We start from the raw sequence: 19,391 nt of genomic DNA, 5'->3' as shown, positions 1-19,391 counted from the left end.
TAATAATTATAAGAAAAAAAACTTAAATTAATGAGATGAATTTGCTTAATTTCTTTAATTTTTCTTTCTCCTTATCCACTATTTGCAAAATTTCCACGTAATCGGGATAGATTTACTTGTTCTTCAAGAAAATTAGAGGATATTTTCGTCCTTTCACCATTTATCTATGCCTTTATAAGCACTTCTTCCATTTCCTCGTTTCTTCCCTTTCTCTTCATCATTCTGAAACGAAAACAAAAGGCTTCGTTCTTTTTCGTCTCTCCTTTTCGCCTCCTTGTTTCTTCTCTGACCCATTTGAGTTCTAATTTTTGTTTTTTTATTTGAGCTTCCATAATTGAATAATACGAAATTTAAAACCCCCAAATTCTTTTTTCAGCTCCTTTTGTGTTTAAATTTAGCGACGACGATGATTTTCGCTAATAGAGAAGATGGGGTTGGGCGTTCGTCGTAATCGGAGGGGAAGTGGGACGTGGAGACGGATAGAGGCGAAACAGAGGGTTCTTTTGGGCGTGGAAATGGACTGCCGGATATGCGTTGCGGGTGGGGATTTATGGGTCAAAGTAGGCGGCCGTGGTGGAGTCGGAATTAAGGGTGTGGGTCAAATGGGAGGTTTTAGCCATGAAAGTGAGCATGATTTAGCCCTCATGGTTAGTGATTTCTTGGAAAATGGGAGCGGCGGAGCTGACTCTTGGTGTAGCAGCGATAGCGATTCTGGTGTCTCTGATCTTACTCATCTCGCTGACAAGATTCTGGTAACTTTCTCTCTTGAAATTTGTTTAATTCTCGTTTGATTAATTAACTTTTAGCTTACTTTGGTGATTTCTGGATGTAATTATGTTTATGCTTCCTCTTTTTAGAAACGTAATTATATGTTCTTTTGACTTATTGGTTGATATTCTTATGATTACCAAACGCAGTTGAGATATGAATATTGATTATGAACGTTTGAACTTTCGATTGGTTCATGCTGCCTTTGTTTTTGTTATATTGGATTAGTAAACGAGGAAACAAATTTAACACCCTTCAAAGTTGTAGGAATTTATCAATTGGACCATGAACTTGTAATTAAAACCCTTTTGGAGATGTCTCTGTACAAGATTACTGTGATTTAGAACTGTCCTGCACATCGTTTTGTGATGAAACTAATAGATGAGATCCATAAATCATTTGAATTCTCAGAATTTGTTGTTTGTTTTTGTCAGTTCTATAAAAATCCAGTATCCCAATACGAAAGTGATTTGCTTTCAGTGGTTCATTCGCTTACCTTGTCAATGAATGAGAAGGATTTGAACATGAACAAGTCCGGTTCGTGCAATGCTAGTTGCATCCGGTTTGTTTTGGTTAAGCTACTGAGACTCTATGGCTATGATGCTGCTGTATGCACCACCAGATGGCAGGGTGCCGGCAAGGTCCCTGGAGGTATCCTTTCAAAACCTTACTCATTTTACTTTCAATGATGGAGAATTTTCTGTTGATATGACATAAGAACTCAACTTGGGTGTTCGTGGGTATGCCTTAATTACTCGAATAAGCTTCTTCTTTCGTAGTTTATTCCATCAGATGTTCTATTCTCTGCTTTTTGGGTAGTGCTTGAGGGCATAATCTCTGGTAGTTTGATACTCTAATTGATGGAGAAATGAGTCTGGAACTTCTCTGCCTTCTGGAATCTTTTCTTTATTCGGCTTTTTTCTCGTACATCTACAGGAGATCATGAGTATATCGATGTCGTTAACTACACCTCTGGTAGCTCAGAGAGGTTGATTGTCGATATTGACTTTCGTAGCCACTTTGAGATAGCGAGGGCAGTTGAATCATATGATCAGATATTGAATTCGCTTCCGGTAATCTATGTTGGATCTTTATCTCGGCTTAAGCAGTTCCTTCAAATCATGGTTGAAGCTGGGAAGTCGTCGCTGAAGCTAAACTCCATGCCGCTTCCTCCATGGAGATCGCTTGCATACTTGCAAGCGAAATGGCAGTCACCATGCCAGAGAATGGTTAATCCAGAAGAAGAGCAGCAGTTGGGGAGCAGAGACATGTTGAGCCATGAGCAGTGCATTGGACACTTGAAGAGACTTCAGTCAGTACTGCAATCAGAGATGGAATCGGATTGGTTCGTGAGGCCAGTGAAGGGCGATATGATCGTTAGGAAAATGAAGTCGGAGAGGCGACGACACTCGTTGTTGAGAGCCGTTTGACGAGAGTGTACAGACGAGGAATTTTGAGGAGAGTCGGAATTGTGTAGCGCGAGTTTTGAATTGTTTTTGGTTGTTGTTGGGGGTATGGTATAAGTATGAAATAAAAAGTGAGATGGTTGAGTTTGTAGAAGAAATAAAAGGGGTCCTGCAGGGCTCCATTTTGATGCACCACAGCCCAGCCGCCGCCGCCGCCGCCGCCGCAGCAGCAGCAGCAGCAGCATAAGTTGATGGATGAGGATTGGGAATACAATATAGAAACAACCAAACAGCCAAACAACCTACGACCTACAAACACTGCTTGGTTCTTATTATTTTTGGTGATTTATTTTTATATATTTATACAATAGTGAGAATTAGAAATAATTGTTTTTATTTTTTATTTTTCATTTTTCTCTGCCGTATTTTCCTATGCCTATTGTTTTTTGTGGGCGTTTGGGAACCTTTCATTTTTCATTTTTTCCTTTATTTATTTATTTATTTATTTATTTTATCACACTCACATATATCTATATATATCTATATATATATATATATATATATGCAAACAAATAAATAAATAAATTAATATATGCATGTATTTTAATACCATTTTCATACCTTAATGTTATCGGTGTTTTGGTTCCTACTTTCTTTACCCGTTTCGTATTTATAAAATTTCTACTTTCTTTGTCTGATATTGTTCATCTTAGAGATGTTTATAGGGTGGATAGAGTGAAGCTTTCGTTGTCCCATTCTTATCACCAATTTTATTCTCCTCTCCACGAAGTTTTCTATTTATTTTTCTTAATGTGGGTTTATTAACGTTTAAACAAATTTTTTTATGAGGGTCATAGTGTCTGCATCAATATGATTAAAGGCTATGGTGCCTTTCTAAAAGAAAAACTACCTTTATTGGAAGGACTTTTAGGTTGTCAAAACATACGACCCAAATGTGTTCAATTCCACCTTTCTCTTAGCTTCTTAAATTTTTCTTAACGATCTTAGTTTGGCCACTCACTAGAGTAGAATGCATAATTTGATATAATACTTGTCTTGTATTTGAAACAAACAGCTCCTGATAAGATATAGATCAAATACGGATTAGGTATAATTTATAATTTAGAAGTCGAAGAAATGGGTGTAATTATGATAGTTGGGAAACACATGAAGCTCTTGATTCAAGTAATTTTCCTATTTAGGTTTGAAGTTGTGTGGTCCTCCTCCTCTATAATTGGGCTCCTTGTGACCATATTTGGAAGTTCATGGTAACCTAAAACAACTAAGATCTTCCCATTTAATTCTCAAACTATAATACAAACGTCAATCTAGATCTTCTATAATATAATGTTTGTAGCACTGAGACAGTAGTATGATGATGTTCGACGCTTATTTGTGAGTTGATTTAACTCAACGTTGTATGTAGGTCACTGTTAGGATGCTCGTGATTCAAAACAAGTTGCTACTGTTGTAAGTCTTCGTCGCCCAAAGAGAAGAAACGATGTTGTTGGAGAAGAGAGACCAATGTAGGGTTCCTATTTTCTTTATAAGAGAAAAGAGAGGAAGGGGAAAGAGAGAAGAAAAAGATCGAAAAGGAAAGAAGAAGATTTATTAGACAATCTTAAAGTTGAAGACTAAAATTATAATTTAAAATTAATTTTGGAGAATGGGAATCTGATGTTGGTACCAATCGTTGGGATCTAATCACCACCAAACACAGTGATATTGATACAGCATCTAATGGAAAATTCATCATCATTAAGCTAAGTGGCGAATTAAGAAATAAAGGAAGCCAAATAAAGGAGACATGAACAGCAGAAGATTGGTTTTTTAATTATGGAAGCAGCAGAAACAACAGAGCCCATCACCACAAGGGAGAAGAAAGAAGAACAAGACATGGAGGAAACAGAGACAAAGAAGAACAACAGGAAGAACACCAAGAAGCAAAAACATCAACACCCAAATGACCAAACCACAAAATCAGCCTCTGATTTCTCTTTCAAGCCAAGCTCTCATGTAAAGGGTCTCAGATTCGGTGGCCAATTCATCGTTAAATCCTTCACAATCCGGCGAGCTAGGCCATTAGAGTTTCTCCAGCTCCTCTCTTTTCCGGCCACCACCAGAAATTCCGGCCATAAACCGCCGTTCCCATCTGCCACAACTTTCATTCCCACAAACTTCACAATCCTCGCTCACCATGCGTGGCACACACTCACTCTAGGCCTCGGCACCAAGAAGTCCAAAGTTCTTCTCTTTGTGTTTGAAAATGAGGCCATGAAGGCAGCAATAGACCGTGTTTGGGCAGCAGAAATCCCTCTAGGCGAAGTGAATAAGAAGATGATTAGAGGGCTAAGTGGGTGTGAGATGGCTCGGTTCAAATTCAGAAAAGGATGCATAACTTTTTATGTTTATGCAGTTCGAAGAGAAGGGTGTTTTGGGTTTGCTTGTGCTGATGATTTGAGAACCATTTTGGAGTCTGTTGTGGCTCTCAAAGATTTCTTGGATCACACCGCTATGCTTGCTATGCCTAACCAGAAAACCATCAGCTTTGCAGCGCCTCCTGTTGCAATGGCTTATTAGCCTCTCCTCTAATCATATTGATATTCATTTTCCTCCATTCTCATATCATCAATCTTAGCCAAGCAGAAGGGATTCATTGGTAATTGGTTTTTGTTCAAACTTTTCTCTTCTTCGTTGTGATTGTATACACGGTTTGTTTTCTGAAACTTGAAATGGAAGAGCATCCGCTCTTCAACAACATAGAAATCTCTAGTACTTGCTAATAAATTATGATGATTTTGCATCTACAGGCCACAAAATCCCTGCCCTTTTCCCCATTTTACTCGCTTTCATAATCTTTATCTCCAAATTTTGTTATTCTTCAAGCAATCGGATAATCCCCCCCCCCCCCCCCCTGCAGTTCATCTTCTTTAGTAGATCCTTAAAGATCTCGACTTAGCTATGAATTGCCTTGCATGACAGAAGATTAACTGAGTGATTCCAATTCCAGAAGGTGCTAAAAATGGAATCCACAAAGTCCCAGAACATGAACAACAGTGTTTTTCCATTCAATGAACTGTTGAATCCCCAATTGATTCACTCAAACGACAAAAAAAAGACCAATCCATTTCATAGTTCAGACAGAAACCATTAATGTAATTCGGAAAATTCAACAAATTTTCTCATTTCCTACTTTTTTTTTCTGTGTGGCATTACATCAAACACTTTGATGCATGTGAGCGGCGGTACAATTAAAACAGTGAGGTCAAAACCCTGCGCCACTACCATGACTTTGTTGCGGTCTAAGCAAATAAAGAGAAGGAAAAAAGAAAGAAGACTTAGCTTTTTCTGATTCCCCGAACTCCATGGCATCAATCATGTCGAGAGAGAGGGCCCCTTTTCAGTGAGCTATATCGCACCACGAGTCATCATGATCAAGTACACCACCACTTGAATGAAATGGAAGCCTTCATCTGCTTGATTACGCTTCTATGCAGGCATTTTTTTCCAAAGGGTTTCATGATTTTCCTTCAAAATGAAGAATTTTCAGTGAATCACAGTTTGTCGTATTGATTTGTCAGCTTCAACTTGCTCAATTTTTTCTCTTTTTGGGTTTGTGTAGTTGAAACTTGAAAGAGATGAGGAGACGCCATTATTTGGAAATGAGAAATTGTTAGGACCATCAATTTTTTTAAATAAACTAAACCCTAATTTCAAAAGTCATTAAAGCATTTTAAAAAAATTAAGAAAATCACCCAAATACAACCGCCCACCATGGGGTTCGAACCCATGACCACAAGGTTAAGAGCCTTGCGCTCTACCAACTGAGCTAGACGGGCTTCTATTTTTGAACGAAAAAAGAACAAAAATCGTAGGACAAATCGCCTCAATCCATATGAATGTGCAAAATCTCAGTACCACAAGGTTAAGAGCGCTCCACCAACTGAGCTAGACGGGCTTCTATTTTTACTTGAGAAAAGAACAAAAATCGTAGGACAAATAGCCTAGCTCAATCCACAATAAGAGCAAAATTTGGCTTGTGGTCTACAATTTATGAACGTGCATACTAAAAATCTTAGTAGACATTTTCGCCCACCATGGGATTCGAACCTATGACCACAAGGTTAAGAGCCTTGCGCTCTAACAACTAAGCTAAGACGGGCTACAAATGACCTAACTCAATCCACAATAAAAGCAAAATTTGGCTTGTGGTCTACCATTTATGAATGTGCCTACTAAAAATCTCAGAACACATTCTCGCCCACCATGGGGCTCGAACTCATGACCACAAGGTTAACCAACTGAGCTAGACGAGCTTCTATTTTTACTCGAAAAAAGAACAAAAATCGCCTAGCTCAATCCACAAACCATTTATGAACGTGCAAAATCTTAGAACACATTCTCGCCCACCATGGGGCTCAAACCCATGACCACAAGGTTATGAGCCTTGCGCTCTACCAACTGAGCTAGACGGACTTCTATTTTTTAATGAAAAAAGAACAAAAATCGTAGGACAAATCGCCTAGCTCAATCCATATGAACGTGCAAAATCTCAATACACATTCTGGGCTCGAACCCATGACCACAAGGTTAAGAGCCTCGTGCTCTACCAACTGAGCTAGACGGGCTACAAATGACCTAACTCAATCCACAATAAAAGCAAAATTTGGCTTGTTGTGCCTACTAAAAAAATCTCAGTACACATTCTCGCCCACCATGGGGCTCGAACCCATGACGTTAAGAGCCTTGCACTCTACCAACCGAGCTAGACGGGCTTCTATTTTTGAACGAAAAAAGAACAAATCGCCTAGCTCAATCTACAAACCATTTATGAACGTGCAAAATCTCAGTACACATTCTCGCCCACCATGGGGCTCAACCCCATAACCACGAGGTTAAGAGAGAGCCTTGTGCTCTACCAACTGAGTTAGACGAACTTCTATTTTTAGATGAAAAAAAGAAGAAAAATCGTACACAAATAGTCTAATTCAATAAGAATAAAATTTGGCTTTGTGAATAAATCAATCCAAAATGCATTCGCCCACCGTGGGGCTCGAACCCACGACCACAAGGTTAAGAGCCTTGCGCTCTACCAACTGAGCTAGACGGGCTTTCCGTCCTAATAATTTAAGTTTAATAATTTCTATCAATTTCATCTGCCGACCTCTCCCTGCTCCAGCTGCAATTTAAGGTACAAAATGGAGTATCCATGGACGACACTGTTCATTTTGATTAGCCCCACTCTTTGTCCTGCAGCAGGTTTGATATCTTCTATCATCATCGAAGCTCAAAAGGAGGAGATTCAATCATGAGTACGTTACTGCATCATTCTTCATTTATTTGAAATACAATTTAATTTCTCAAATTATCATATATCTGCCTACATGAGGTTTTCGTTCTGCTCATCCGTTTTTTAATTTCTCAAACTCGTTGAAACCGGTAACTTCGATCATATATATGTATCAGTTAGCTTCGATTGAATGTTTTATGTGTCAGACGCCACGATTGAGCGCCATTCAGATTATATTTTCGTTGAAGAAGTTGGATTTATAGGCAGGTAGAGGTTTAGTCAAACAATCTAGAATTTGATCGTAGGATTGTATGTACCTTATAGCTTAACAAAAGAGAAAGAGAGTGCTCAATTTGCACTACGATAGGGTTAAGAATATGCAGTAGGTGTAAGGAGAGATTGGGGATCTTGTTCCTTATTTGTTAAATGCTGTTTGAGGGTTCCCACGGTAATCGTAAAATCCTTTTCCAAGCCTTTCTGAAGTCTATTGAAGACTTGTGTTGCAACCTCAAATCAAAATAAGTACTTGTACAACCAACCAAAAAGAAGCAGATCAATAGAAAACTCACTCATACTAAGAATTGAGGTTCCTTTCAGCAGTTAGTAGTGTGTATTTGGTTGCTAGGATTTTGATTGGATTTCTGCCACAGGATGTTCTGTTGTTGATTTTAGTAGCTCCATCATTTATGGGATTTGAGTAATCTCATTTTTTGTAGGCCTTTGGAAGGCTCTAAAACTCAAAAGATAACAAGGGAAGGGAAAATTCTTAAATGTTGTTCGTTGAATTATTCTGATCGAGTACAATTATGTAGGCATGAATTCTCACAATTTTCCAGTTCTAACAGTTAGTTATCTAAGCAATCTCAACTAAATCCAAAGAGGATAAAGGCTTGGTTAGGATGTTGCAATCTGAGTTGAGGGAGGCATAGGTTGAACACTATAATAGTTCTGGCCAAGAACTAATCTCAGACAAAGTATTGGATCCCACATCGGTTGGGTTGGGATGAGAACCGAAACATTAAGGTGTGGAAACCTCTCCCTATCAAGGTTGGGGATGAGAATGAAGCCTTCTTTAAGGGCGTGAAAACCTAAACCTAGAAAAGTTTTAAAAACCTCGAGAGAATAATATTTGAGAAAAGTTTTAAAAACCTCGAGAGAATAATATTTGTTAGCGGTGGGTAAAATGGATACCAAGTGTTCGTAGGATGCACGAAGCAAGTTTCTTGAATCAACTGTTGATTTTCTTTAACTATATTTCTAATTTAGTTTCTTGAACCAACTGTTGATTTTCTTTAACTATATTTCTAATTTAATGTATAATCTCGTTTTCCCAGAGCAAAAGCTTCTTAGATTACATCTCTCAAAAGCTCTTCAAGATACCCTTTGATTATATTTGATTAATTAACATGTTCTTCTTCCTTGAAGGTCAAATATTCAAATCCAGATGTAAAAATTGAGGTAAGAAAGTCACTGAAACGGTGCAAGTAAAAATTAACATATTCTTCTTCCTCTTCCTGGAATGGCAGTTTGAAGTACACAAGTTTTGGGTCTTAAATTATGATTACGAGAACAATTATGGTAAGCAAAATAAATATTAATAAAAGAAGGGTTAGTCGTGGCAACCAACTCAAATACCTTCTTGAAATCAATTATTTCAATACTAAAACAATAAAGCTAGAACAAAAAGGACTACAAGTACTCCCATGTCTTCTTAACCGTTCTGTTTCTTTGTCATTTTAGAAGCATTTTCTGTGGACAATTGACGGCCCAGATTCGTCGTACTCTGCCTTTGCAATCCACATCTGCACCAAAACAAACAAGACGGCGATTAAGTATTATAAATAAGGGAACAACTGAAAGCATTTTGTGAATGAATAATAGCAACCTGCTGGAAGGTACTCAGAGAAGCCAAGATGGAACCACCGATCCAGACACTGTATTTTCTCTCTGGAGGTGCCACCACCTTGATCTTCATGCTGCTTGGAGCCAATGCAGAGATTTCCTTGCTCATTCTATCGGCGATGCCTGTAAACATGGTCGAACCACCGGAGAGGACAATGTTGCCATACAGATCCTTCCTGATATCTACGTCGCACTTCATGATAGAATTATATGTGGTCTCATGAATACCTGCAGCTTCCATTCCGATCATGGATGGCTGGAAAAGAACTTCCGGGCATCTAAAACGCTCGGCGCCGATTGTGATGACTTGTCCATCAGGCAACTCATAGCTCTTTTCAACTGATGAACTGGTTTTGGATGTTTCAAGTTCCTGCTCGTAGTCAAGGGCAATATATGAAAGCTTTTCCTTCATATCCCTCACAATTTCCCGCTCTGCTGTGGTAGTGAATGAATATCCACGCTCTGTGAGAATTTTCATCAAGTTATCAGTAAGATCACGGCCAGCAAGATCGAGTCGAAGAATGGCATGCGGAAGAGCATAACCCTCATAGATGGGGACTGTATGACTAACACCATCACCAGAGTCCATCACAATGCCTACAGAACAGAAAAGTAAGAAGATAGCAACACCAAATTAAGTTGGTAGGAGAATGAATCAAATCATGTTTGGAAGGGTTACCAGTCGTTCGACCACTGGCATAGAGTGAGAGGACAGCTTGAATAGCTACATACATGGCAGGAGTGTTGAATGTCTCAAACATGATTTGTGTCATCTTTTCACGGTTAGCTTTGGGGTTAAGAGGAGCCTCAGTTAGGAGTACAGGATGCTCCTCTGGGGCAACACGAAGCTCATTATAGAAGGTGTGATGCCAGATTTTTTCCATGTCATCCCAGTTGCTCACAATACCATGCTCAATTGGGTATTTCAGGGTCAAAATACCACGCTTGGATTGAGCCTCATCACCAACATAAGCATCTTTCTGGCCCATGCCAACCATCACACCGGTGTGACGAGGACGACCGACGATGCTAGGGAAGACTGCTCGGGGAGCATCATCCCCAGCAAATCCAGCCTAAACACAAAGAAGAAAAGGTATTAAGCAGACATCATATAATTCATTGCCCTTTAGGTGAGTTTTTTTGGTTCTAGTTTAGTGTACCTTAACCATTCCTGTTCCATTGTCGCACACAAGAGGCTGAATGTCCTCTGCATCTGCCATCTTTTATACCTGTTATAGAAAAAGTGCATAATATAAAGAGATGGAACAAGAAGGAAGAATGAGGAGAGTCGAAGAAGCAGCAAATAGTTGAACCTTTGAAAAATGAATGTGAGCAGCGGGAGAGACACAGAGAGGGACCGAGGAGAGAGGCTTCCAGGGCATAAATGAAAATGGGGGAATATAAAGATGGAAAAGGGATTGAATTTGGACTGTCCAAGCGAGCTTCTTGTGGAACTGACTGCATTTGCGACACAGAGGGAGAGAGGGAGAGTTCGTTGGCCTCCGCTTCCTATTCCGCGGGTTAGTTATTTCTTCTTCAATTCATTTCCGACAGAGAGGGATAGCTTTTGAAAATTTCTTCCCCCTATACTCAATCCATAATTTTTTTTTTCTTTTTTCCCTTCATTTTATTAATTCTTAATTATTATTTCAATTAAAAGGTGACCCTGGTTATCAGTTTAAGCATATCATTTAAAATATTATATCATCGACAAAGTGACCATGGTGCATCATATCTTCTTGTCGATGATATAACCCGTTAAAAATATTATATAATCGACAAAGTGACTATAGTTTGCAGGGTGAAAAATTGAATCATTAATATTATGTATTAGTTAATTAACTTGGATTGAATTGATCAAATTGATATGATATACGATAGTGTTCTATGCCAACTTGAATATATTTTTAAGTTGATTGAAAAGTCAAAAGTTCAAATATTTGCCCTAACGGACGGAAAAAAACACTATATCTATGATAAAGAAAAGAACGATCTTTTATCAATTTCTCGTACCCTTAACCCTTATGGAAACACATCAAATGGTAGAGAAAAAAAATCTATCAGAACAATAAATTTAGAAGCATCAACAATATGTCACTACAAAGACAGCAGTTGAAAGAAGTGAAAAGGAAACATGCAGCCATCAGTCACCAAGAACTCACTAAACGCCGAAGCAAAACAAAACAAATCAAGAGGACCATTGTTCATAATGTTCAGACCACAACAAAGAACATAACTTAATTTAGCTCATTGAATGGATGCTGCGGCAGCTCATTCTTTCTTCTACAGAAATGGAGGAAGTATCACCCATCTGCGTGGATACTTTGGCCTTCCCTCTTTCCCATCAAACAGCTGCAGATACCAAACAAATGTTCAAATGAGAAGTAAAATCACTATAAAGAGCCTCTAGCAAGATCCAAACATGTGATGAGAAGCTTAAGAGAGATGTTTAGAACAAGGGAATCGCACGTTTCGAGTTTAGAGGTGATTTAACATAGTATAAGTTAGACGATACCTTCTTGAGGCGACGGTGCTTTGCGAGGGCCCAGTTCGTCATGATAAGAGTAGCAACCACAAGAAAGACATAACCAGCAACAGTCTGTGTAGCTATATTGAAGCCGACCCACTGATATATCTCTGTTGTGTAATTTGCACATGTCACAATGTTGAACAGAAACCCCTTAGGGATTTGATATCCCCCACTGCCCTCAGGGCTCCGCAGTTTTCTCAGCAAGATATGACAGTAGAAGTTTGACACTTGACACACCAAACCAAATGCAAACCCAATCTTCATTTGAAGATCACTAACAGGGGTATAAAGTGGGTGATTCACATAATATGCAATATACGAGCCAAACGACCAGTAGTAAGCACAGTTCCGAAACACATTTGAGAGCGGTGAGGTTGCGTGGCTGAACCTATGCACGAAAAATGTTTCCATGATCCGTTTGAAGTAATGAAAACACCAGTAGTACATTGCATACGTCTGAACTGGATGGATGATACGTTCTGCATTGTAGCCAAAGAGCTGATATACAGGGAAGTAGTAAAAGATGGGGTAGAGGATCAAGGGACCTAAGTATTCCCAGAAAAAGAGTGTACGATACGAAACTTGCGGGCCCAAGTCCTTGAAGACGACCGATATGTTGTCCGAGTTGTCGCTACAATATTCTCTAAGGCTTTTCTTGTAGTTAAGAACAGTAGGCCTCTCCTTTGAACCAGGTTGAACAGGAAGAGTTAACCTTTGCCTAGCAGGGTAGAACTTTTTGGCTGTTTAAAGAATGAAACAAGGAAATCATATAGCTGCATTTTACATAAAGAAATGATATCGATTTACATGCTACGTCCTAATAAGAAGTCGTAACAGTAATAACAAACGGCCCAAGCCTACTACTAGCAGATATATCTTCTTTGAGCTCTCTTTCGGGCTTCCCTCAAAGCTTTTAAAACGCATTGCATCTGTTAGGGAGAGGTTTTCACACCCTTATAAAGAATGTTTCGTTCTCCTCCCCAACCGATGTGGGATCTCACAATCCACTCCCCCTTTGGGACCCAGCATCCTTGCTAGCACACGGCCGCATGTCCACCTCTTTCGGGGCTCAACCTCCTCACTAGCACATCGCCTAATGTCTGGCTCTGATACCATTTGTAACAGTCCAAGCCCACTACTAGCAAGCCCACTACTAGCAGATATTGTCCTCTTTGGAATTCCCTTCAAGGTTTTTAAAATGCGTCTGCTAGGGAGAGGTATCCACACCCTTATAAAGAATGTTTCGTTCTCCTCTCTAACCGATGTGAAATCTCATATAGACAAAATCAAGTCTTAATTGTTTTAGATTTCTTTTTGTTTTTCCACAATAAATGTCATTAAGGTACTTTATGTTTAATCCTAGCAGACAACAACAAGAGAGCCATGTCGAAGACGAGTCGAAGGAGGAAGCCAAGACGCCAAGTTCAGATTCCATTGAGCCTGAACCTGTCAGTTCTCTAGCCAAGACACTAGAGAACCGAAAGTCCTATGCAATATAATCAAGAACAATAAACATACAGTTGGAAAAAGGCAGAAAAGACCAGCATACTTAGTAACAATTAATTCCTCAACAATTCCACACCCAAAAGCTTAAACTGCCAGGCTAGTTTAAACTTAATCTTTAAGATTCATCCATGGCATATCAGCAACCAAAACATAGCTCAACTAAGCAACATATATGCCCTTAACAAGAAGCCATACTTGAATTTACCCACAATATGTTGTTGAACTAAAAGAAAATGAATCTGCAAACTCCAATTCTGTCATTCACTTCAATAAACATGCAAATCTAAGGAAATAAGAGCATGTGTGCAGCAATTAAAGGAACCATTCTACTAGGTTGCACTCACTTCGCTTATAAATCGCATCCTGTAGATCAGCCACCGAAGCCTGCAAAAAACAGAACGAAAATTTCCATTAAACTCAAAGTCTCATATTCTTCTCGTCCTTTCTTCTTTTCCAAGAATCGAGAAGGGAAGTGGGAAAGAAACAGTAATTCAATCAAATTCCAAACACTTACAGAGTCGCTCAGTTGAATGCCCCCCTTAACAATCTCTCTCCCACTGCGAGAAACCACCGAGACCTTCATTTTCGCCGCCAAATTAGAGAACCAGCTGGGCAAGTAAGCCTAATTTTTAAAACCCAGATCCCGAAAGAGCAGAACAAGAACACCCAGAACCAAAAAATGGTTATGTGATGAGATCCCAAGTGGGTTTTTATTGAAAAATGACGAAAGTTTGAGGGTTTGAAGTGGGAGGTTGGGAAGTAGGGTATTAAATGGGGTGCAGTTGGGGTAGGAGAGCTAATTCCGATGAACCGTGCCGCTAATCATCTCCTTATTACACAAATCAACACATCGTTCAATCTGGAAGGCTGGCGGCCGACAACCAACTGAAGAAATTTATGAGGATGGGATGAACGGGAACCTAAATTCTTAATTGCAGCAAAATTTTGGTATGGATTAGTGAATTTGTGGCTGTGTCATCACTCCAAAAATCCAGAAGAGCAAATGGTAAGTGTAGAGAAAATATCTATAAGCAGCCAACCTCATTTATAGTCAGCCCATCTTGCATTTATGCAAAGAGTATATTGATGAACTTAAAAAGGGTTTCGTTTCAAGTTAGAAAAATATTAGAAAATTTGAGATTTGATCGAAATTGGGTTAAGAGTAATAACAATTTTCATATAAGACGGGTGGATTAAGCTAAGGAAAGTTTAAACATTATTTAAAATTTAGGTCATATTTGATTTGGGCCAATTTTGGGAGATTGGTGCCGAGCTGGGCCGAGGGAAGTTGGCGGGCAGATTGAATTGCGGAACCCTATGTAGCGTAATGTACTTGGGAGTCTCCTGAGTCATTTTACGGGGAATTGAAATCTTGGTGGTGGGTGTTGAGCTGAATCATGGCTCGGAAATTCGGCGGTGGGTTGCGCCCGACTGGAACTCCTTCAGTGGGTTGGTCCTTTGTCGTCGTCGTCTCTTCGCTTCTCGCCGGCGCCTCCATCGTCCACAACATCTACAAACCAAATCTTGTACGCTCCCTCTTTCTCTCTCAATCTGTTCTGCGCATATATCCGTAGAGCGACTCTTTGATGATTGTTGATTGTCGGAAATATAGTCATGTGTCTGTCGATTGGTGGTTTGCCATGCCTGTAACCTGTTCGATGAAAGGCCCACCTTGTATTTTGTGCCTATTGTTTTCTTCTTTGATTATGAGCTTTCATTCTCTGTTTTTGATCAATGGGGCGTTCGGAAAAATTGTCCTGCTATGTTTTCTTGATATTAGATATCAATTTCAACTTCTGAGTTTCTTCAGAAATCCATTTGGTACCGTTTGCAATTGAAGTTGACAACGCCTGCAACCTGTTCGATGAAAGTCCACCTTGTAATTTATTCCCACTGCCTTCTTATTCGAGTATTAGCCTGTTATTTACTGCTTTTGATCAATGGGTTTAAGAAATCAAATATCAACTTTTTCCCTTTTTCCAGAAATTCCAAGGATCACCGATCCGTTCTCTATTTCTTGCTTTTCTTTTTTGTTAGCTGTTCATAAAAAATTCAATCTTTTCTGTTCATACATTTTTGCTATCGTGTTGCTTCATCCATTTGTCTTGTAGTCTCCCAGTTTCTAACTTCTTATCGTTTTAATGTTCTTGTAGACCTTGCCTCCAGTGGATGGCGTCCAAGCGACCAGCAAGAAAGACCATGTTTAAAATCAATTACTTTATAACTTCATTTCTTTTCAGTTTTCAGCAGTTTTCAGTTACATGTTTCTGTTACATGTTTTTGATGTGAAAGTTCTCTACTGTTCGGAATGGAACAATAGAGTGTTTGTTATAACTAGGGTGCATTCTCCCTTTTGTTAGTGTGATTCTTTATAATTCTCAGCTGCTTTACCTTGTTCAAGAAAAGAGCGGAGCGACTTCACCTTTTGCATCGTTCAATTAAAAAGAGATAGTGAAACCCATATTTACAAGGTTGAGGATTTCATTGACTCGTATTTTTGTTCATGTTCAGGATTTTGTTCGTTTACTCGACTGTAAAGTTCAGGTCAAGTAATATAAGTTTAGGAAGAAGATGAGTTAGAAAGGTTTAGGAGAATTAACGGTCTTGCCTACGAGTGGTATGACAATCTCAAGTCCGGGTTCGTATCAAGCTGGAAACAGATGCAAAGGGTCTAGGCAAACACTCGGGTTAGCAGATCCGCTTACGAAGCAAATCAAACCAAAAAGTCTTCAAGCTCCCCAAATGACTTCCCTAGATGACTTCCCTGCTCTTCCTGCAATCTTCTCAATCCACATAGTCACAATTCTTTCTCTTTAAGGTATCACAAAGAAATGGCGATCAATCCAAGCCATCCAGAGCATGAACTGTAGCCGAAGTTTTTCCTGAAACCTTACACCTGCAAAGCGTGCATGGAAAAGTGGGATTTCGATCTTAACAAAGCCTGTATGTTACCAACACAAAATTCACCTTCGAATTCCTTAGAACCCCACCGAGAGCCTGCCACGACGGATGCAAAGGGAACTGCGACGCCTGCAAAAAGCCAATCTATGGCGTTGTGTACCACCGCGAGAAAGACAACTTGGATCTCCACCCCTGCTGCCCAGAACTCAAAGGCAACTGCATGTGGTGCATGAGGAAGAGGCTTAAAAAGTTTATAAATGAGAGATATAAGGAACTCTCATTGCTGCTCTCCAATCACCTATCCCTTCCTTTTCCCCTCCACCACAATCCAAACACAATACAGATCAAAAGCTTCCGACCTGTTAATCCAAAAATAAAATGAGAATTTCTCTCCACTCAAATGGAGTTAAAAGTTTTTTTTTTTAATAAACTCACCCTTAATTCGTCTATTAGTCTAACTTTTCAAAAATACACAAACTTTCAAAAGTCACGTTAATACCTTCAAACATTTTAAAAAATGATCTATGAGTCAGAGAAAGATGTGTCAATTCATATAGTGATAATAAGAACATAACTTTTTTTTTAATACTACTTTTAAATTTTTATAAGTATTTTTTAAAATTAAAAAACAAAAATAAAAATAAAAAGTGTTTTTGAGAGTGGAAGCTCAAGGAGTATTGTGAAATTTAAAATAATAATAATAATAATAAAATAATTTAAATTTTAAAAATTCATAGCTTTAACTAAAAAATATTAAATATAAACGTACCCCCACAAACTAAAAGGAGTTGGCAAAGAGGAAGGGAAATAAACCGCGTAAAATCCCAGTGTTCAGAAATTTCATCCAAATTCATATGTTTTTCTATGCATAAAGGAGGAGGAAAATAGCTTAAAAGTTTTTGTCCCCAATTTCACCGCCTCTGAGCAACCACAATATACAATGTAATAGAACTAAGATGCTAACATTATTTATGGATGGTCGAACCCCCAGTCCACAACAACTTAGCGAAGAAGATAAAAGCACGGCGTAAAATGAAAATCCCAGTGTTTAGAAATTTCATCCAAATTCATATGGAATTTCAATGCATAGAGACGAAGAAAAATACCTGAAACTCAATGCCTTCGATTTCCTTTTTATATATAGCCACGCATTCCATTCTGCATATTCTCAAATCTCTTCTCTGCTCTGCTCTTTTCCCTGCACCCAGAATTGTTCTTGTTTTTTCTTTTGAAGGCAACACAGAGAAATGGCGATGGAGACCTTGCGTAATCCAAGCCACCAGATGCATGAATTGGAGCTGAAGGAGTATCAGAAACCTTATTCCTGCGATGGCTGCAAGGAAACAGGCTTCGGCCCTCGATACCGATGCGATAAATGCGATTTTGATCTCCACAAAGCCTGTATGTTTGCACACAATGCACCGAATTCCCATGAATTCTTTCCGGGCTCCACCTTTGAGTTCCTCAGAAACCCACCAAAATGCTGCCACGAGACCATAGTAAGGTGCGACGCTTGCAGAAAAACCATCAATGGCTTCGTGTTCCACTGCGAGGAAGATGACTTGGACCTCCACCCATGCTGCCGAAACCTCAAAAATAGTTACCAAATTGAAGACGTGGAGTTCAATCTCCACAAGGAGGTGAAAGGGAAGTGCATGTGGTGCAAGAGTAGGCGCCCCAAACACGGCGGCCGAGGCAATGGGTGGTCCTACATCTCTGACTGCGGCAACTACCATGTTCATGTGGCTTGTGTTACTGAAATGGCTTTAAATGAATGGCACAGAAGCGGAGGAAACACTGCTGAAAAATCTTTGGCTCTGAATATGAATCCGAAAGAAATTAGCCGTCGGAAGAATGGCGGAGGAGGTAACAAGATGCTGAGAATCCTCGAGATCTTCATCCAGACCATCGTTAGTATCATTCTTGGAGATCCCACCATGATTCTAGCCTCCCTTTTTGTCCAGCTGATTACATGAAACTTCTTGAATTTTGTTTCGCCTTCTCTTTCTCAATTGTATTCTATCTTTTCTTTTACTTCAAAAGCATTGTAAAGCTATGTTTGAATTTCGATTGTGTGCCTGCAAATGAACAGATCATAATAATGTTGCTTCTGTATTATTAATGGATTATTTTATTGAAGATTTTTTGTATCCGTGTCATTTTACATATAAACAGAGAGGCAAACGTTTGTTTCAAAACAGAAAAACAGAAATAAATAAAGTAGGTTACAGAATTTTTCCAAAAATGAAAAGGTTAACCTAATTTCATTAACAGAAATACGAAAAAGATGCAACTTATCCCCAAATCTTCTGAGAATGGAGGAACTAATAAAACTAAAATCGGCAGAACATCACTGATTTCAAACAATGCATAAGTGGTTAGAAACCAATCGTCCATTTCCCAAATCTTCGATCAAAATCAAAGCAACACTGAAAACGATCCAACCGAACTGGTTCGGATCTTCGTGTCTATCTAGTAGATAGAAACAAGTTACCTGCTGTTGTCGTGACCGTGCAGGGATGGAAACGAACTCCCATGGCAGACTAGGATCGAAAGCGCCTGCTGCGGCACTCCCGATTCCCGATCAGCGAAGGACGATAGCGGCGAGCCGATTGTTAATAGATGAGAATAGTTGGGGCCATGGGAAAGGGGAAATTGGGCTTGGGCTCAAGTATATTAATGGGCCGTTCGGAGCGTGGGCTCGGTTTCCATTGGGTTTCACTTGACGGTTTGGATTTAAACTCCATAATTTCTGAAAATTATTATTCATTTTATTTTAAAAAGATTAATTTTAATTTGATTAAATTATAAATTTTTCTGTGTTTGATAAATTTTTACTTTCAAACCCTAATTATGAAATTTCTAACATATATCTATATTTGTATATTTATTTATAATTAATTAGTCATCAAAAATAATAATAATACCGGGTTTGGATTAATATCTAAAACAATTTTAAAAAAAGTAATTCCAAACGCGTCATATATTAATTTGAGAAAATGAAAGTAAGAACATGAACAATAATATTAGGGAAGAAAGGTCTTTGATTATTATTTCCGACTACAAAAATATTGATAATTATTTCATA

The 19,391-nt window shown here is 38.9% G+C and overlaps 5 protein-coding genes, 2 long non-coding RNA genes and 4 other non-coding genes across 12 annotated transcripts; 4 read left to right on the top strand and 7 right to left on the bottom strand.

Moving 5' to 3' along the window:
- Positions 1 to 202: 202 nt before the first annotated feature.
- Positions 203 to 2,693, top strand: LOC111808066 (uncharacterized). Its single transcript, XM_023693851.2, has 3 exons — positions 203 to 752; positions 1,203 to 1,419; positions 1,705 to 2,693. Exons 1-3 carry the CDS (start codon positions 429 to 431, stop codon positions 2,196 to 2,198), a joined length of 1,035 nt encoding a protein of 344 aa, XP_023549619.2. The 5' UTR covers positions 203 to 428; the 3' UTR covers positions 2,199 to 2,693.
- Positions 2,694 to 3,529: 836 nt separating this feature from the next.
- On the top strand, positions 3,530 to 4,977 carry LOC111808119 (uncharacterized). The gene has a single exon (XM_023693930.2). It carries the CDS (start codon positions 4,011 to 4,013, stop codon positions 4,752 to 4,754), a length of 744 nt encoding a protein of 247 aa, XP_023549698.1. The 5' UTR covers positions 3,530 to 4,010; the 3' UTR covers positions 4,755 to 4,977.
- A 963-nt stretch (positions 4,978 to 5,940) lies between these two features.
- On the bottom strand, positions 5,941 to 6,013 carry TRNAK-CUU (transfer RNA lysine (anticodon CUU)). The gene has a single exon. It is a non-coding gene; the product is annotated as a tRNA-Lys (tRNA).
- A 250-nt stretch (positions 6,014 to 6,263) lies between these two features.
- Positions 6,264 to 6,337, bottom strand: TRNAK-CUU (transfer RNA lysine (anticodon CUU)). The gene has a single exon. It is a non-coding gene; the product is annotated as a tRNA-Lys (tRNA).
- A 240-nt stretch (positions 6,338 to 6,577) lies between these two features.
- Positions 6,578 to 6,650, bottom strand: TRNAM-CAU (transfer RNA methionine (anticodon CAU)). Its single transcript has one exon. It is a non-coding gene; the product is annotated as a tRNA-Met (tRNA).
- Positions 6,651 to 7,212: 562 nt separating this feature from the next.
- Positions 7,213 to 7,285, bottom strand: TRNAK-CUU (transfer RNA lysine (anticodon CUU)). The gene has a single exon. It is a non-coding gene; the product is annotated as a tRNA-Lys (tRNA).
- Positions 7,286 to 7,353: 68 nt separating this feature from the next.
- LOC111809202 (uncharacterized) lies at positions 7,354 to 11,048 on the top strand. The gene is made up of 4 exons (XR_002817183.2): positions 7,354 to 7,486; positions 8,890 to 8,922; positions 9,205 to 10,496; positions 10,605 to 11,048. It is a non-coding gene; the product is annotated as an uncharacterized LOC111809202 (long non-coding RNA).
- LOC111809201 (actin-1) lies at positions 8,950 to 10,750 on the bottom strand. Its single transcript, XM_023695589.2, has 5 exons — positions 10,680 to 10,750; positions 10,527 to 10,595; positions 10,046 to 10,439; positions 9,350 to 9,963; positions 8,950 to 9,266 (listed from the first exon to the last, which is right to left on the bottom strand). Exons 2-5 carry the CDS (start codon positions 10,584 to 10,586, stop codon positions 9,201 to 9,203), a joined length of 1,134 nt encoding a protein of 377 aa, XP_023551357.1. The 5' UTR covers positions 10,587 to 10,595; positions 10,680 to 10,750; the 3' UTR covers positions 8,950 to 9,200.
- Positions 11,049 to 11,406: 358 nt separating the features above from the next.
- LOC111808372 (very-long-chain enoyl-CoA reductase) lies at positions 11,407 to 14,486 on the bottom strand. Its single transcript, XM_023694305.2, has 4 exons — positions 13,917 to 14,486; positions 13,747 to 13,786; positions 11,882 to 12,636; positions 11,407 to 11,718 (listed from the first exon to the last, which is right to left on the bottom strand). The coding sequence occupies exons 1-4, from the start codon at positions 13,983 to 13,985 to the stop codon at positions 11,650 to 11,652; spliced, it is 933 nt and encodes a 310-aa protein (XP_023550073.2). The 5' UTR covers positions 13,986 to 14,486; the 3' UTR covers positions 11,407 to 11,649.
- A 141-nt stretch (positions 14,487 to 14,627) lies between these two features.
- Positions 14,628 to 15,761, top strand: LOC111808376 (uncharacterized). Its single transcript, XR_002817060.2, has 2 exons — positions 14,628 to 14,928; positions 15,556 to 15,761. It is a non-coding gene; the product is annotated as an uncharacterized LOC111808376 (long non-coding RNA).
- Positions 15,762 to 15,865: 104 nt separating this feature from the next.
- On the bottom strand, positions 15,866 to 18,955 carry LOC111808373 (uncharacterized). Of its 2 annotated transcripts, none has more exons than XM_023694307.2 (4): positions 18,798 to 18,955; positions 17,410 to 18,381; positions 16,370 to 16,662; positions 15,866 to 16,298 (listed from the first exon to the last, which is right to left on the bottom strand). In XM_023694307.2, exons 2-3 carry the CDS (start codon positions 18,043 to 18,045, stop codon positions 16,648 to 16,650), a joined length of 651 nt encoding a protein of 216 aa, XP_023550075.1. In that variant the 5' UTR covers positions 18,046 to 18,381; positions 18,798 to 18,955; the 3' UTR covers positions 15,866 to 16,298; positions 16,370 to 16,647. The 2 variants fall into 2 exon arrangements, with proteins under 2 accessions (XP_023550075.1, XP_023550074.1); XM_023694306.2 differs by having other exon boundaries at positions 16,370 to 16,519.
- Positions 18,956 to 19,391: the final 436 nt, after the last annotated feature.

The sequence above is a fragment of the Cucurbita pepo genome, chromosome 13, assembly GCF_057944985.1.
Source record: "Cucurbita pepo subsp. pepo isolate OVF chromosome 13, ASM5794498v1, whole genome shotgun sequence".
NCBI classification, from domain to species: domain Eukaryota; kingdom Viridiplantae; phylum Streptophyta; class Magnoliopsida; order Cucurbitales; family Cucurbitaceae; genus Cucurbita; species Cucurbita pepo.
This window is presented reverse-complemented; position numbering and strand designations above follow the sequence as displayed.

Coding starts and splice junctions, on each gene's coding strand:
- LOC111808372 (XM_023694305.2), bottom strand. CDS start 13,985: ATGAAGGTCTCGGTGGTTTCTCGCAGTGGGAGAGAGATTGTTAAGGGG. Junction 13,787..13,916: donor GCATTCAACTGAGCGACTCT/GTAAGTGTTTGG, acceptor TGTTTTTTGCAG/GCTTCGGTGGCTGATCTACA. Junction 11,719..11,881: donor AGCACCGTCGCCTCAAGAAG/GTATCGTCTAAC, acceptor TGGTATCTGCAG/CTGTTTGATGGGAAAGAGGG.
- LOC111808066 (XM_023693851.2), top strand. CDS start 429: ATGGGGTTGGGCGTTCGTCGTAATCGGAGGGGAAGTGGGACGTGGAGA. Junction 753..1,202: donor ATCTCGCTGACAAGATTCTG/GTAACTTTCTCT, acceptor TGTTTTTGTCAG/TTCTATAAAAATCCAGTATC. Junction 1,420..1,704: donor TGCCGGCAAGGTCCCTGGAG/GTATCCTTTCAA, acceptor GTACATCTACAG/GAGATCATGAGTATATCGAT.
- LOC111809201 (XM_023695589.2), bottom strand. CDS start 10,586: ATGGCAGATGCAGAGGACATTCAGCCTCTTGTGTGCGACAATGGAACA. Junction 10,440..10,526: donor ATGGAACAGGAATGGTTAAG/GTACACTAAACT, acceptor CTTTGTGTTTAG/GCTGGATTTGCTGGGGATGA. Junction 9,964..10,045: donor TGCCAGTGGTCGAACGACTG/GTAACCCTTCCA, acceptor TCTGTTCTGTAG/GCATTGTGATGGACTCTGGT.
- LOC111808119 (XM_023693930.2), top strand. CDS start 4,011: ATGGAAGCAGCAGAAACAACAGAGCCCATCACCACAAGGGAGAAGAAA.
- LOC111808373 (XM_023694306.2), bottom strand. CDS start 18,045: ATGAACATGGTAGTTGCCGCAGTCAGAGATGTAGGACCACCCATTGCC. Junction 16,520..17,409: donor TCGAAGGCATTGAGTTTCAG/GTATTTTTCTTC, acceptor CACCACATGCAG/TTGCCTTTGAGTTCTGGGCA.